The sequence below is a fragment of the Rhamphochromis sp. 'chilingali' genome (assembly GCF_963969265.1).
Source record: "Rhamphochromis sp. 'chilingali' genome assembly, chromosome: 6".
Classification (NCBI taxonomy): Eukaryota; Metazoa; Chordata; class Actinopteri; order Cichliformes; family Cichlidae; genus Rhamphochromis; species Rhamphochromis sp. 'chilingali'.
This window is the reverse complement of record NC_137933.1, coordinates 9,040,678-9,058,210: the sequence shown is the minus strand read 5'-3', so window position 1 is coordinate 9,058,210 and position 17,533 is coordinate 9,040,678. Positions and strand designations below refer to the sequence as shown.

The following is a 17,533-nucleotide window of genomic DNA, read 5'->3' as shown; positions in this document are numbered from 1 at the left end:
CTATCTGCTATCGGGATGTGTAGAAGGGTTGGTTCTGAGAATTTCTTAAATTTCTGGTCTCCCTGAACTAATACTAGGCATATTCTCAATGTGCCTGCTGATATGTTCACATTTCAGTCACATGCTTTTCATTGTTATCTCCCTTAAAAGTCAGCTTGAAACTCTCCTGGTGTGGCATTAGGATGCACTTCCTTAAAGTTAATTACTAGCTATGTAAATCTATCTTGGTGGTCAAATAGTTAAGCTATGTTGTTTAAAAACGGAGCATTAAAATTGTGAATTAAGTATCACATATTATATTCCTCTGCTCCAATGTTCCAGGTTCAATATTCTGTTAGTAAAAAATGTATCCTTTCATCATTTCAAGGCCAACATTGCAAGTCAAAACAATAGCTAAATCCCTTAGTGGCCAGCTTCACTGACCTCTCAAGCTAAAACAAGCCCATATATTACCTTAACTTAAAGGACTTCTCAAAGGACTCCCTGACTGGTCTTTGGTGCGGCTTCAGAGCGTAGTGGAATGGTGATGTCATGACTCGTGAATGAAGGAGCAGCCGAAAGCAGCTTTACTTTACTTTGGCATCAGATATCTGTGTTTTGATGCTTTTTACGGACATAACACCGAGGACCAACACCACATTAGGCAGGGCTGGCTGTAATATTTTGCTTAGTATATCTGAATACAGGTAAGAAACCCAAAAAGAAGATAATCACAGTGATAAATCTGAATGTGAGATTGCCATGGTTCCACATTCCCAGTTGTAGTCAGCTGACAGACAGCCCAGTGGGGAGGAGCGCATGGTTGTCTCAGCACATGGCTTTTAAACCTCCCCAGGGTGACAGTGGCCTCCCTGAACTCGCACTTAGCCTCCTCACCATCACAGCCCTGTTAAGAGAGAGCTACCCGCACCCCTCCGGTTCGATATGCAGGCTCCCTGAACAGATTCAGTCATTAGATCACCACTTCAAATCTATGCAGATACAGCACTGTTTTTAAGATGTGAAGATACCGTTAGATTTCATGTTTTTCTTTCCTTCACATGACAGACAAGTAAAATCCTAACTCATAAAGAAAGCAGCTGTAGTAAGTCACGTTCGCGCTCCTCATAGCTATGATCAATACCAGCAAATTGTCGTAATGAGTGCCACTCAATACAAACAGCAAACAAACCAAAGCAGACACTTTTTCTTGTGCAAATGAGTTTGACTGCAAATGAGAATGAGAGTTAACAGTAGTTTATCTTCAGTGATGAACACTTTCTCCAAAGCAGTAACAGTGGACATGCTTCAGCTTGCATGTTAAGCAGCAGGCACAGTTTTAGCTTTAATATAGCAGGCATGGAACACATATTCGGTAGCTACAGCTACAATAATCATGAAATGTAAGTTGTTATGACATTTTGCTTCAACTCTTTTAGTTTGTTCTCTTAATCTCCAGTCTTCATTACTTACTTTCTTACCTGACAGTCTTTTGACTTTCTTCTGTCAGGTTGGAGGCCTGGTCTCTTTCTTCCCTTTAGCTTTTTAGCTAAACTTTTCCCTAAAAGTTAGGATGCTACGTAATCAAATATTACTGTATTTTGACATGTCAAGAAAGATCGTCACAGACTTTTTACACACAAGTTACTTTTCACAAAAACATAACCTAAGCTGTGGTTTTCTCAAATTTAAAAAGATTTTTCACAACATAAAATTTCTATGCACTTTAAAAATATGTTAATAAAATAATTTATGAGACAGTATACTTAGCGTGCTCCTTCCACTGTAGCAGGAAAACTGCTCTGAATATAAACACTATTAATTATTAAGTATTTAGCATTTTTTCACCTTAGCTAGTTTGTAGCTAAAGATCAGTTTGATTCTTGAAATTTTCTCAAATTAAATGAGGGGATTCGAGTGTGACAACCATTCAACATCTTTTTTGTTTTGTGTTTTTTGTAGACTGAATTTATTTTTAAGGGAAAAGGCCAGCTACATTAGAAAACAAGTTTAATGATCTAATGCAAATGTTGACTGATAGCAGTAGAGAAGATTTTGTCATTCAGGAAGAAAAGATATTCTGACTTCTATTTTGTGACGCTTTGCTCATATGAGTAGGCCTGCTTTGCAAATTGCCATCTCAGTCATCACATTATCATACCAAGTCTTCACTCATGCATTTCCACTGAGCACACAGTTGACAGCAGTTAAAAACTGCCATCACCACATTTGCTTTCAAATCCTGGTTTACAGTTTCAATAGATTTTCATGACACACTGACGCTTTAAAGGCTGAGAAGGTATAATTTGCATTCAGCATTTCTGCAATACAATGCTTTTAACATTTAAATGAATTAAATATAGTTTATGCTTGCAAATATTCAACATTTAAATGCATATTAAACATTGAATTATAACAATTTTATAATTTGCTTTAAATCCCAGCTGCTTACATGTAGAGACGCCTGTGTAAAGACTGAACCACAAAATGCTAACTTTCACATTTACAGGTTTGACGTACCCTTCCCACACACACAGTCCAAAGATTTTAGCAAACGTCTCTCACTTAAAATGACAGTGAAAACCACAATTACAAAGAGTATCCAAACAATAAAAGCTGTCAGTGTTATAACGACTCGACAGTCGACTAATTATGATGGATCAATAGTATGCAAGGAGCAGAACTGAAGCGAGGAATTCTAGCAGTCTACCATATAGCAGTCTTGACAATGTAGACATAAACAAACCCATTTACAGTGACAGGGGGAGCAGGTAGGCCAGGAAGGTTCGTCTCCCAGCAGACAAGATGAAGCTCAGTGTAGCAGGCAGGAGCCAGCTGTCAACCCCCCTTCCCTTTCAATTTTACAGCTCATCGCTTTAATCAGGAGCCTGGCGGGTCCTCCCCCAGCTTGGCTAAATCTTACAGATGGCCTCTTTAAGTGTCAGTGAGGAACAGGAGTTAAGGTGCAGCCCAGAGAGACTGTACACACCAAAGACACAGCCAGTCATGTCCATGTAGATTCCTGGCTGGCCAGATATGGAAAACCCATGTCACAGCCAGATAAGCACGTTACTGTACTATGTTCAACTCTTTGCCAAAGGCACAAAGTAGATCAGAGCAGAGTCCAAGAGGCCAGCAACAAGCAAGAAAGTCACACTTTGCTGTTCAGTGGGAGAAACATGAATATGCATCTGCATGTCAGCATGCTAGCGCTGCCTCCTAAACATTGCGTTCTCATACAAATACATTATCAGTTACATCTAGAGGGAAAAATACCTTAAATTTAAAAGACAATTAACTTCTATCCAAGTGGCTAGCGCTGACTCCAATCAGGGACCATTTTTAAAATCCGTTGGATCCAAGTATACTTGACGGGGATAAGTATCACAAAAATATGCAGGCAGAAATAGAAAGTTCTGGAGGTCAATTATTAACAATGTGTTCATTAATAAACAAAGACACAGCTAAATCATGAAGGCAAGGCAATTTTATTTGTATAGCACACTTTCAGCACAAGGCAATTCAAGGTGCTTTACATGATTAAAATTAAAACACAGAAAAAAGAACATACATCACTTTAAAGGTTAAAATACAAAAAAACATTTACAAGAAAGCATTTACAATAAAACAATAATCAACAAGCAAGTAAAAATCCATAATAAGATCAGTTACTCATAAGCAAGTCTAAATAAGTAAGTTTTAATTTTAGACTTAAAAGACTTCAGTGTCTCTGCAGCTTTGCATTCTCCCGATAGTGTGTTCCAGATGTGAGGAGCATAGAAACTAAAAGCTGCTTCTCCATGTTTAGTTCTGGTTCTAGGGACAGTCAGTAAACTAGAGCTGGAGGACCTGACCAGTAATGACTTTAGAACTGGGGTAATGTGCTCTGTTTTCTTGGTTCTAGTGAGAACACGAGCAGCAGCATTCTGGATCAGCTGCAGTTGTCTGATTGATTTTTTAGGTAAACCTGTGAAGATACTGTTACAGTAATCAAGGCGACTGCAGATAAATACACGGACGAGATTTTCTAGGTCAGTCCTTTAATCCTAGAAATGTTCCTCAGGTGATAAAAGGCTGACCTTGTTATTACTTTTATGTGGCCCTGGAGGTTCAAGTCTGGATCCATTATTACACCTAGATTTCTGGCCCAGTCAGCAGTCTCTAGTTGGACCAGTTTAAGCTGATTACTGATATTTAGTCGATCTTTTTTGGGTCCAAAGATAAGTACTTCAGCTTTGTTTTTGTTCAGTTGAAGAAAATTATGAGACATCCAGTTGTTAATTTGCTCCATGCATTTATTAAGAGTTTGGATAGGTTCAACATCACCTGGTGACATTGAGATATAAAATTGAGTATTATCTGCATAATTGTGGTAGTTAGTATTATTGGTGGTTATAATCTGGCTTAATGGGAGCATGTTAATGCTAAATAAGAGGGGCCCTAGGATGGAGCCCTGGGGGACCCCGCATGTGATTTCTATATTTTGTGATGAGAATTGGCTAATTGACACATAGAAGTTCCTGTTCTTAAGGTAGGATTTGAACCAATCGAGTGCCGTACCAGAGAGTCCGACCCAGTTCTCTCGACGTTCCAGTAATATATCACGATCAACAGTGTCAAACGTCGCACTAAGGTCCAATAGTACCAATACTGTGGATTTACCACGGTCAGTATTTATACGGATGTCATTGAACAATTTGACAAGGGCTGTCTCGGTGCCGTGGTGCCTACAAAAACCAGATTGATAAATATCAAAGCGGTTGTTCATTGTGAGAAAGCTGTTTAACCGCTGGAAAACAGCTTTTTCAATAATTTTACAGATAAATGAGAGATTGGAAATTGGTCTGTAGTTTTGCATTAGCGTACTGTCTAGGTTCTTCTTCTTTAATATTGGTTTGATAACTGCTGTTTTAAGGCTTTGGGAAAAACACCTGATAGGAGGGATGCGTTATTTGGATCAGATCCTCCCTGATGGCTGGGAGGACCCTTTTAAGAAAACCTGTTGGTAAGATATCCAAGCAGCAGGTGGCAGAGCTTAGATTCTCAATAATTTTATCAAGACTTGATTGATTTATTGTTTGGAAATTTTCTCTGCATGGGTGTTGATTGGGCTTAACGTCAATAATGACTAGCATTCTACAACAAAATTAGCAGGTCTAAAAAGGACCAGACCCTAACGAGGGTTCATAAGCACAGGTTGTAGTTCTCTCCAGATACAGGGCAGTGGATAATTAGAGCAAGTAAGAGGAAGTTGATATCGTCTCGATCAAAGAATTTGACAAGGACTGTGTCCTTGTAGGCTGAAACAGTTATTCTCAGAGCACACGATTTATCCAGAGGTTGGATTGCAAACTATGCCACCCTAAAAACCTGAAATCTACATGTAATAGTTTACCTGATGTGTAGAGGGAGATTATTTACAGTGAGGTCCTGACCCATACATGTATTAATTAAGTTGCCATTGCACATACATAAACGTCTGCACTGCCCCCCCAATGCCATGTCAGATTGATGTCTGATCTGATGTCGTCAGCCGTTTCCACGTCCAAACTCCTCTTCAGGTCAAGTCAAACAAACACTGCAGCATTACAGAGAGTTAAAAACTGTCTAAATTCTTTCATCTTGAATAAAATGATCAGTGTGGCTGCTCTATCAGGTGTAACAATACAGTTTAGCATCCAGACATCCATGACAACAGGGTTTATGAAGTTTAACAGAGTTAGAAGTTTGTAGAGGGGTAATTCATCCACAATATGAGGTAGGGCTGCTCGATTATGGCAAAAATGATAATCACGATTATTTGACGATATTTATTTAACCCTTTAAGACCTACTATAGAACCAAGTCCACCAGAGCTTATATTATTTTTTTTTACATGCTGTAGTGCCATTTGTGGGAGCATTTCAAGTTGCTATACATCAATACAACTGTTATAGCCCATATTTTAATAATATGTATGCATTAAGTCCATAGTAATTACATAAATTGCAAAAAAGTGCAATAAACTACAAAAAAAATTGAAAATCGCTTTTGTTTTGTTTACATATATTTCTACTTGGAGAAATTTAAGAGGCTTATCCCTCAAAACTTTAAATACAATAAAGTTGCAAAAAATAGTTTCCCACCACAGGAAATTTATTTTGAGTTTCTTCATAGTTTTATTTTGGAGATACAGCAATTTTTATATACTGCAGGAAAAACAAAAAACAATCCTATGATGCAAATTTGCAAAGAAAACAGCATGTGCATCATTTCACTGTGGGAAGTGTTACGAACAGCTGATAGGAACGGCAAAGCGTGTTTCTGGAATATTATGTTTTTGTTCCTGCAAGCGCTTTTTATGCAATTTTTGCAAAGCTATATGTGGAACGAAACCGTGACCGAGGACAAGCTGATGGCATCAGATGTAAGTACAACTCCTCCGGTTTCATATGCAAAACAAATTATTGCGCTAGCTTACACGGTTCAGGTTCTACAGGGATTTAAAAATAGTTACGCAAAACGGAGCGTGCTGCTCTGACCGGCTTTAAAGGGTTAACAATGACTTTAAAAAATAATATAAAATAGTGTGCAACACCACTGAAGTTTTTTTTTTTAAACTCTCTTTTCAACCAACGGCAGTCACTCTCCAAATAACTTCTGCTTAGCTTTCCGAGCTTCCCTCGGGTCCTCTTAATCAGCGGTCTCCAACCTTTTTTGCGCCACGGACCGGTTTATGCCCGACAATATTTTCACGGACCGGCCTTTAAGGTGTCGCGGATAAATTAGGGAGGGGCTAATAATCGGCTCAGTCATTTTTAATGATCGTTGAAAGCCCAGATCGTAATCGTGATTAAAATTCGATTAATTGAGCAGCCCTAATATGAGGTTAGTTATTAATATACTGTTGCAATGGTTTGGATTAATTGCTATGAAAAATTCCTGATTCTCCACTTCATGTACCCATTCAAATCTTTGTTAGCCTCAGAGTGATTATTTTCTGACCTGATCAAGTATTTGGTGGCTGCCAAAAGCTGAGCCACTTGGATGTAGTTACATCCTAAGGTTTAAAATTGACCTTTAAAACGTGCTGCAGATGAATAGTGGTAATAAAAACCCAGAGAGGCTGACAGTGACTACTGACTATTTTTATGGGCTTGTTCAGATTAAATAGAACAAGATAAAAAGCATTAAAACATGTTGAAAAGAAAACAGCCTTAAAGAACCCAGTGTAGTTTGGACCCAGCCGCAAGGTTCATTCGTCATCACTAAACAACTGGCTAACTGTACAGAAAAAAAAACCCCTCCTACTCCCTATAATGACAAATGCAACACACATCTGACTTGCATCTTGCATTGGGATTCTTGCCTCTTCCTCTGCTGCTTCATGTCCAGTTTGCTCTGTTTTATCAAATTACCAGTAATGCATGTAATTTTGAGATGAAACTAAACAATCTGATGAGACAGTCAGAATTCTAAGAGGGAACATCCTGACAAGAAAGTGATCATTCGAAGAACGTCCAGAATTTTAAGAACCAGGTGAGATTTCTGAGATGAAAATATGAATCTTGACATAACAGGGAGAATTCTGTGTATTATTACTCCAAATATAACATGAGAATTTTCAGACAAAAATTAGTATTCTAATAAGACAATCAGAATTCTAAGAGGCAGCATTCTGAGAAGGAAGTGACAATTCTGAGGAAAAGCCCAGAATAGAATTCTGAGGACAAAGTGAGTAATCTGATATAAAAATCAGAATTTTGAGGTAAAAGTCAGAATTCTATGTGCCAATAATCCAAGGATTCTGAGATCCGGGTAAGAATTCTGAGAAAAAAAGATAATTTTTTGTGTCAATATTCCAAGAATAACATGACAATTCTGAAAAGATAGAATTCTGAGGCAAAAGTTAGTCTTCTGATGAGACAGTTAGAATTCTAAGAGATGTAATTCCAACAAGAAAGTGAAAATGAGGTTTACCTTTACCTGAGGTAAAGTCTAGAACTGGGTGAGAATTCTGAGATAAAAATCTGAATTCTGAGTTAATTTTGTATCAACAAGAATAATGTGAGAATTGCATATGCAATAAGACCAGCCATAAAAATATCTGTGTCCTCATCTTAGAGGTGCAAAACTGAAACTGCATCTCTTCAGTGATTCCCAGCAGTAGCTTTTTAACTCCTAAAGAGAGTTTTGCACTAACACAAACAGCAAGAAAATGTGGCTCTCACTTTTATATTAATTTTTAATTTTCACTCCTGGTTTGGTTCAAGCACAGAAGCACTGCGTGAATAGAGTGGAAAAAGACCAGAATTTGGTCTTTGGCTGACCCTTGTTCTTTGGCTAAACGCATCTTAAGCAAGGACGACAAGCTCTTGAAAGCCTACAAGTGTGAGCAAAAACAATAAAAACTATTGTTGATTTAGCCCCCACAGTTTCACTGATCCCAAGGATATATAGTCGAAAGTCTGTCTTTTTTTTTGGGGGGGGGGGGGGGGGGGGGGGGTAATCACTGAGACATAAGTCCATTGCAATTTTTCATACTAGCCTAAAACTCATCGCAAAGCTTTAGTCCTGGATAATAACTAATGTTTATCTGGACAAAGTGAATGATAAATCTATTTATGCAGATATACAAACAGACCATCTGTACTCAAGCATCAGATCAAAGAGCATCTTTGGCTGTCTTAGGCTTGCAATCCTAACAACATATTTGCCATTACTGACAGCTGCTCAGAGCTCTGTTACAGTAAGAAACAACATTAAAAGTGCAAGAGAGATAATAAGAGAAGAACAACACATCAAAGTTTCCTGGCATGAGTTAAAGCCAATTAACTGAACCCACGAAGGATAGAGTGATGTTTGTAAGTAACATTAAAAAAAGCAAAAGTGAAAAATATTTTTCACTGACCATCAAAGCACTATCAGTCATTCTTAAGGCAAAATGCAGTTTTGTGTCCCAAATTTGTGTCAGTTATCCAGCAAAGTACTCTCCAACTCAGCAGTTTGGATCATGTTAATCCTAATAACATTGCAAATATTGCAAGACCCACAACATTTGACAGCTATGGATTACACTGAAAATGTATGAAAAACAGAATTAACAAATGGGAGGTTCCCTAGCATGGGCAATCGAAACAAATGAAAAAAAAAAAAAAACAGTATAAAAAGATTACCTAGAAAGAAATAACTACATTCGACAAAAATGAACTAATGGCGTCTTTTGTGTCAAACGACCTGAATCTTTAAAGGCTATATGATAAAAAAAAAAAAAAAAAAAAAAAAAAAAAAAAAGAGTATAAAGCTATGACAGATTCAGAAGTCTATGAAGGCCCAGAAGGCGAGGAAGCATGACATCTGTCCACCCCTGCACTGCAATCCCATAATTTTCCAAATTTTCTTTTAAATTCATTCTTAAATTTCTTTCAAAAGCATTGCATGTTGTTCCTTCAGTATAGTATCTATTCACATTTTTTAGCATGTATGTTAGAAGCTGCTGGAACAGTATGCTGCTGGACCTATGAACAGCTCGAAACGCTGAAATCTTTAAAACATTAATTCCACACCTATTCTACCCGACTGATAAACTATGGTTAAATGACAAAATTTACTTTATTTTTCATTTAATTGTTTTATTTTTCTTATATTCTTTCCTTAATTTTTAAATTCTGTGTCATTCTCATTCTTGTCTTGTCTTGAACTCTTTGACTCACTGCCAGATGATTTTATCGTAAAACTCCTGATTTCAATTCTTAATACAAGCTATTAAGTATTAGTTATGATGTAATGGCACATTTGGCTGCGTTTTGGCACTGGAGAACCAAATGTGAGATGATTTTGGCTTAGAGATGCCTGCCAGATTTGGCCAGGTTTTCAAATCTGTGGTCTTGGGCCAATAGTGACATCCAATTAGCAGAACTCAGGGCAGCGGTGGGCCAATAGAATGGATCTTTGTAGGCTGTGAGTTCACTCACTCATCCTCATAATTGACTGGCTAGCCACCTGTTTTAGTGTCTTTACAGCAAATAAATTATACAGAGTGCTGAAATAAAAAGCCCCAAACCAAAGCTCATGGAGTATCAAGATTAATTATACACTGAATAATTAAACACATCTGCTTTGCATATTAGTATTCAAAGCCTATATGCATGCATATCATTTATCTCAAGTCAAACTAGTATCAGTCCTGTCAGAAGACTTATCGTGTGCACGCCATTTATCTTTCTTGCTCTGTTGTTGGCGTTTTTTACCCTGACACATTTTAAAGTTGTACATCTGCTTCTGCTGCTTCAGACTTTTATCTTTCAAGCAGTTTGACTGGCTAACAGCAGTAACACGAAATTGTGAGATTTGTAACTGAGTTGACTTAAATTTGTTTTGTAAGGTGGTCACTTTTACGTTAAAGTTTTTACATGGATTAATGTTTTTCACAGCTGAGTGTCAACTAATGTTCTTCCCGCAACTGAGAGACAGTGGGATGTGGGAATGACTTACTAACACATTATTATATATTACATTTGACAGTACATCCCATGGCATACTTTGCATGTTATCACTTAGTGGCTAGTGACTAATAGTTGCATTTGTAATTGGAGAAACTACGTCCTATATTCCCTAATCATCGCCTAACTTATAGGCAAATGTCAGTGACATGGTGACCAAAGAGAATGCAGTGTTGGTGCCGTTCAGCGACTTCAAGTGAGAAAGATTAAAATAGCAACTGGCAGCATAAAGTATTCTCAGCATCGATGCAAGCAAGGTTTGGGTAGGATCAGGTGACCCTCCCATGATGCACCAAGCATTTTTTCTTCACTCACCTCTTTTCACTCTCCTTGTCTTCATACACCACTTTGCATTTATTCATTAATTGTTACTCTCTGGCTCTCTTCCACAGTGTGTCTGTGGAAGGCTGCTCCTCCCTGAGGCTGGTTCTCCTGGAGGTTTCTTCCTGTTAAAAATTATTTTTTCTTTCCCACTGTCGCCAAGTGCTTGCTCATAATGGGCCATCTCATTGTTGGGGTTTTCAGTCTATTATTGTACGGTCTTTACCTCACAATATAAATCACTTTGAGGAAACTATTGTTGTTATTTTGTGCTATATAGATAAAGTTACATTGAATTTGTCCACTGGAAATCAACCATAAACAACAAAATGATGCACAACGCGTGAAAGGCTTTCAATGCGGATGCCCCTTAATTCATAAGCTCCCAGTTCTGTATGACAGCTCACCTTCCTGAAGTGAACTACACCATGTCATTGTTTGTTAGCTTCTGATCTCCATGTCAGGGATAATTTATATAACTAATTAATTACGTTATGGTGTTGTGCAACTGTGCACTCAACTTGCTCGCTTTGATGGATGAATTCTGCTGCTGTCTGATCCTGCAGGTATGTAATAAATTCAGGGGGAAACCCGAGTCATGCTATAAAGCTGCAACTTCCTAAAATGGCTGGAAGCAACCAACCAATTTCAGATCCTGTACTAGCGAATCTCGTTAATCTGACCTGTCACACCTCCAATGTGGTAAAGACATAACTCTGAAGTTGTAGTTTGCAGATATTCTAATCTTAAATAGACATAAATTCATGGAGCAATGTGAATGAAGGAAACCAGCACACATGAAAAAAGTTAAAAGCGGTTTATTTGCACCCCTGGCAACTGAAGACTGCATGCTTTGCACCCTTTATGGATGACTCTTAGTGCTGAAATGTGGAGAAAAAAAAAACTGATGGCTTCCTCAAAGCACCAGACTGCAAGACCGAAAGCAGCCAAAAGCATGAGATTTGGGAACCCTGTTTTTTTTTCTGTTATACTGCTGTGTCATTTAGCTAGCTGAGCAACTCACAAGAGGCAAGACAGACATTCACATTGTAATCTAGTGCGTGCATATCTGTCAGTGTGATGCACACATTCCAACTTGTGCTAAACTGACAGTAATTTGCATATGTTGAGGATGCTATGTTGGCATTTATTGAAAAGTGCAGTCTGACATGTTCAGATGCCATCAGATTAACAGAAAGGGGAGGTTTAAAGGGGGTTAAGTTAACTACCAAATTACTTAAAAAATGTTGGAAAAAAATAAATAGTAATAAAAAAAAAGCTGACATACACAACAAGTCTGCCATTTACATGCTCTCAACTGTGAAGCTTTACATATGTGAGCAAAAATGTGTGTGTCACTTGTAAACTTTCACAGGGGGTTATTCCCACTCTCTCTGATCCTGAAAGAATGTATCTTTATTTCCTCACTTGAAGCTCTCCAGTCTGTACTTCCACACATGAAGCTAGCCAGCCAGTCATCCATCCAGTACACAGCAGACCGTCCCTGAGGAGCTAGCCTGTTTTCAGCTGCTCAAGGCAGGTCTGCAGTAGAGAGTAAAAAGCAGAGAGAAACCCGATTGCAGAAGAAGAGCTGGGCTCGAAGTCAAGATAAAGGACTGAGGCATGACTAGAAATGGAAATAAAAGAAACACACACTCATGCACACACACACACACACACACACACACACACACACACACACACACACACACACACACACACAAAGCTGTCAAAGACTCAAGTTTAAAACAAAAAACTGTACATCAACAGCAAGCACCGATGGCACTTTGCTTTGCTTACAGTTGAAGCAAAGCTGCACCAAATTCAGTGCATAGTTTCTCATCTGAAGCAGAATGCCGAAAGAAATGAAAAAAAAAAAGACACATTGAGACACTACAAAGGTCAAATGAATAACTCGACAAGTGGCTAAGTTACTATAAATGTAAGGAATGTTCAGTTATAGTACAAACTGGCATGCTGTTTGCAGAATAAAACAAAAACAAAGGAAAAGTACACTTTGATGCACGTGACAGAGACTGTGAGTGCATGTCAAACAGCCTACAAGCACAGCAGAGCTCTCAGCAAGCTTCTCCTAAGTCAACTTGGCTTGCATTTCAAGAACTCCCCAGCTGCTGAAAAATTCATACACACGAATCGATAAAACATTGATGATTCAGTTCAAGCTTTCCTTCCCTTTGCAAGAAAATAACCTGACTGTAAACATGCAAGTTCTAACTGGTAGGTTATTGGTGCGATACCCTGTGTCACATATCCAACAAGACAGCCCACTGAAAAGATCCACCCCATGTGGCCTCTGCTCTGACCAAGCTGACAGTTCTTTATCACGAGCCACAAGATTGAGGGCAGCTTGATTACCATAAATAAGGATGAAACTCAGATAAATAAAGGCCATTCATGTGAGGGCGAGTCACCGACCTGTCACTTAAAGAAAAATAATGCTAAACACTGGCGCATAATCCAGCAAGGGGGATATTAGATAGTAGTTAGAATAATGAACTTCCACTTTGATTTCCTCCAGGGGCAACAACATTTGCACGTTGTATCTCAAACGTGTGTGCTGTAAGCCGGCGAACCCGGTGATGAACTGTTTGTAGTGTTAAAATATGTGTGCAGATGCATGTGTCAAGAACTGAGATTATTGCCAGAGGAGATGGCTCTTGAACAGAATGAATTTAAATTCATCATGCTCACATTAAGTTCCCGAGTAAAACAAAAGAATTTTATGAAATAACGTGAAATGACTCATGAATACGAAAATGTCTTTAAAGTTAGTTTAGTGATCACATTCAACATTCAGTTTCCTGAACCAATAATGTACATTTTTAGATGTTAGTAATAGATTTCAGTCACCACTGTGCCTAATTGCAAAATTAAAGACTTTTCTTTGTATTTAAGCAGTGTTCGCCATATATTTAAAGTTTATTGAGATTTTTTTTTAATCCTTTGTAGGATTTGCTTACAAAGGACCAAAAGCAGGGGCAGGTGAGTAAGTGACAGGCAGGTGAGTAAGTGACGGACAAGGTAAGCGACTCATGTTGTAACTGACGTCAGACGCCGGAGATTTTGGCGGAAAATTAAAGCAAATGGTAGTTTAGATTTGAACAAATTCATTTAAGCTTCAGCATTACCAAATACACTTATCAATTGTCTTATAACTCACACTATTTGTCTAAATAATCTCCAACACCCTGGAGAACAACGAGGAGAGTTTAGAGACTCTCCAAGATTACATCGATCAGTGCTTTCAGGATCTCGTGATGAAGAAGACCCCGTGTGCAGCTTCCCCGGCCAAAGCTGAGACGCCGTCGTCGAAAAGACAACGCCCGGCAGATTCCCCCGGCTCAACATCGCCAGCCGGCAAAGATATTGCCGACATATTGGAGTCAATCGACAAGCGATTGTCCAGTTTCGACGCAAGGCTGTCCTTGGTGGAGATTCTTCACCGAGAATTTAAATGCTTGCGAGAATCCCTGGAGTACAGCCAGCAGCAGGTGGAAACGCTTGCTGCTGAAAATGCCACGCTAAGGGAGTCGGTGAAATGTCTCACAGATAATGTTACCCAGCTCAATAGAGAAAATAAAAAAATAAAAGAAACAGTTATCGATCTACAAGCTCGTAGCATGCGTGATAATCTGGTATTTTCTGGTATTCCAGAAGCCGCTGGAGAGGACGCGGAGACCACGGTAAAAAGCTTCATCAAAACCCACCTGAAGCTGCCGGAGGACACTGTGAAGAACATCGTCTTCGATCGGGTACATCGCCTCGGCCCCATTCGGGCTACGGCCGGGAGACCACGTCCTATCGTGGCCAAATTCGGCCACTTCAAACAAAAGCAACATGTGAAAAGCCGCGGCAGGGAATTAAAAGGAACGGACTTCAGCGTGAACGACCAGTTCCCCAAAGAGATCTTGGAACGACGCAGGGTCCTCTTCCCAATCCGACGCGGCTTCATCCAGAAGGGCTCCCGCGCTGTCATCGCTGTGGACCGGCTGTACGTGGACGGACAGCTCCACCGCGACCCCAACATCACTCCGTGGCTGTATTAACCTCACACCAGATAAGAATCAGCTACACCATTTCCCTATCCACTCACACTAACTTGCATTAACATCTGTTTAACTTACCAGTATCAAATCGCATCTTAAAGTGTGATTTCATAGCAGAATTAACACCGTCACTCTCCGTCAGTGATTTAATTGGAATGTTTACGTTTTGTTTCTGTTTTTTTTTTCTTCTCGTTTTTTTTTTTTTTTTTTTTCCTCCTCTCTTTTCCCCCTCTTGGTTTTATGCTGCTCACCCCTGTCCTTGGTTTCTTTCTTTATTCCTTTCACTGCCTCGATCACCTGCTTCGACACTCATCCACAAACATCCTTTATTTCGACACATACGCACCATGCGCTCAACGGCAGCACATTTACATCAGTCAGACAGCGCACACAGTCATATAAGATACACACACACTTAAGCCAAGCCTACTCATATTAGTAACTATGCATACACAAAGTCAGACTCAGGGAGCATCTCGCCACACATTTTTTCTCTCTCTCCTTCTCTTTATTTATGAACAAGTGACGTATTCTCTCCACCTGTCTAAGCAACGCACACAGCATACATCCCTAGTTATACACAAACATCTATGGGTACACTGAGGTTCATTACATGGAATATAAATGGAGCTGGCTCCAGAGAAAAGAGGTTAAAAATATTTAACCAACTCAAAAAACTACAGGCAGATGTTGTCCTATTACAAGAGACCCACAGACCTCTTAGAGGTTCGAATGAACTTAAAACACCTGAGTTTCCTAATGTGTTCTCAGCTTGTTATAATTCTAGACAAAGGGGAGCAGCAATTTTAATACATAAAAATATTAATTTCACAGTACTCGATACAGTTATAGATCCAGAGGGCAGATTCTTAATCATTAAACTATCTATACGTGATAAAAAGCTATGTATTGCAAGTGTATATGGTCCAAATGTTGATGATCCCTCATTCTTTCACGGTTTTTTCAGTGCACTCTCTGAACACTTAGATGGCACACTTGTTCTTGGAGGTGACCTCAACCTTGGACTAAATGAAGACATGGATAGGCTCAATACAGCGGGAACTCAGCGTAATTGGCAGTCCACAAATATAATCAAACAGTATATGAGCGACTTTGGTCTTTGCGATGCATGGCGCTCCCTTCACCCCACCAGTAAGGAATATACTTTTTTCTCACATGTCCATCACTCCTACTCTCGTCTGGATTATTTTTTGGTCAGCAGCTCACTGCTGAACGACATTTCAGACACTGAGATTCACCCTATAGCTGTCAGCGATCATGGTCCTGTATCTTTAACACTAATGCACAAGAATAATACTACGCCAAGAAAAAACTGGAGATTTAATATATCACTACTTAAAGATGAAGACTTTATTAAATATTTTAAAAAAGAGTGGACTTCATATTTGGACTATAATGACACTCCCGAAACATCAGCTTCTGTTCTATGGGAAGCAGGGAAAGCTGTGATGAGAGGTAAAATAATTTCTTTCTCATCACATAAAAAGAAAAAAGAAAACAAAAATATTCAGGAATTAGAAAAAAAACATCAAATCACTAGAAGAAGCCTACGTGTCCCACCAAGATCAGGAAACATTGAACAAAATACGCAAAACAAAACTAGAATTAAATGAGATAATTGATAAAAAAAACAAAATTCTTAGTACAAAGACTACGCCTACAAAATTATGAACATGGTAATAAATCCGGTCAATTTCTAGCAAACCAGCTAAAAATAAATAAAGAAAAAACAACTATATGTGCTGTTCAAGATTCATCTGGGAACACATTATATGAACCGATACAAATAAACAACATTTTCAGGGATTTCTATAAAACGTTGTATTCACCACAAATAAACCCATCTAAAAAAGAAATTGATCAGTTTTTGGACAACATAACTCTTCCAAAATTATTGGACACTCAAGCAATGGCACTGGATTCACCACTGACACCAGGTGAACTCCAGGAAGCTCTGATAAGTATGCACAATAATAAGGCTCCAGGTCCAGATGGCTTTCCTGCAGAATTCTACAAAGAATTCTGGTCGATTCTACCACCAGTTTTCTACAGAACGTTGTTGGAAATTAAAGAAAAGGGCAGACTTCCATCAAATATGAATTCTGCAAACATTAATCTCCTGCTAAAACCAGGCAAAGACCCTGTATATCCCTCAAGCTATCGTCCAATATCCCTTATAAATGTAGACCTTAAAATAATCTGCAAAGCTCTCTCAAAGAGACTGGAGAAAATAACCCCCCTCTTAATTCATCCTGACCAAACTGGTTTCATAAAAGGTAGGCACTCATCAACAAATACACGTAGATTACTTAATTTGATAGACTACTCATACAGTAAAAACCTAGAAACTACAATATTCTCTTTAGACGCAGAAAAAGCATTTGACAGAGTTAACTGGAAATTTCTATTTGCAACTTTACACAAATTTGGTTTTGGATCCTCTTTCATAAACTGGTTAAAAATATTATATAATTCCCCAACAGCTTGTGTTAGAACAAATGACCAGACATCCTCCAGCTTCTGTCTCTTGAGGGGCACCAGGCAGGGATGCCCACTCTCCCCTTCACTATTTGCAATTTTTATTGAACCACTAGCAGCAGCAATTAGACAGAATTCAGTAATTAAGGGCATAAAATGCAAGAACGTGGAACATAAAATCAGCCT

The 17,533-nt window shown here is 38.7% G+C and overlaps 2 protein-coding genes across 2 annotated transcripts in view; one reads left to right on the top strand and one right to left on the bottom strand.

The window, feature by feature from the left end:
* LOC308398574 (protein kinase C-binding protein NELL1-like) overlaps positions 1 to 17,533 on the bottom strand; it is a 328,133-nt gene that overhangs the window by 282,143 nt on the left and 28,457 nt on the right. The window lies entirely within an intron of this gene.
* LOC308398374 (uncharacterized protein) lies at positions 6,186 to 16,859 on the top strand. Its single transcript, XM_080884952.1, has 2 exons — positions 6,186 to 6,385; positions 13,752 to 16,859. Exon 2 carries the CDS (start codon positions 14,060 to 14,062, stop codon positions 14,846 to 14,848), a length of 789 nt encoding a protein of 262 aa, XP_080741078.1. The 5' UTR covers positions 6,186 to 6,385; positions 13,752 to 14,059; the 3' UTR covers positions 14,849 to 16,859.

What these genes read in the sequence shown, in the direction of transcription:
- LOC308398374 (XM_080884952.1), top strand. Translation starts at nt 14,060, where the DNA reads ATGAAGAAGACCCCGTGTGCAGCTTCCCCGGCCAAAGCTGAGACGCCG.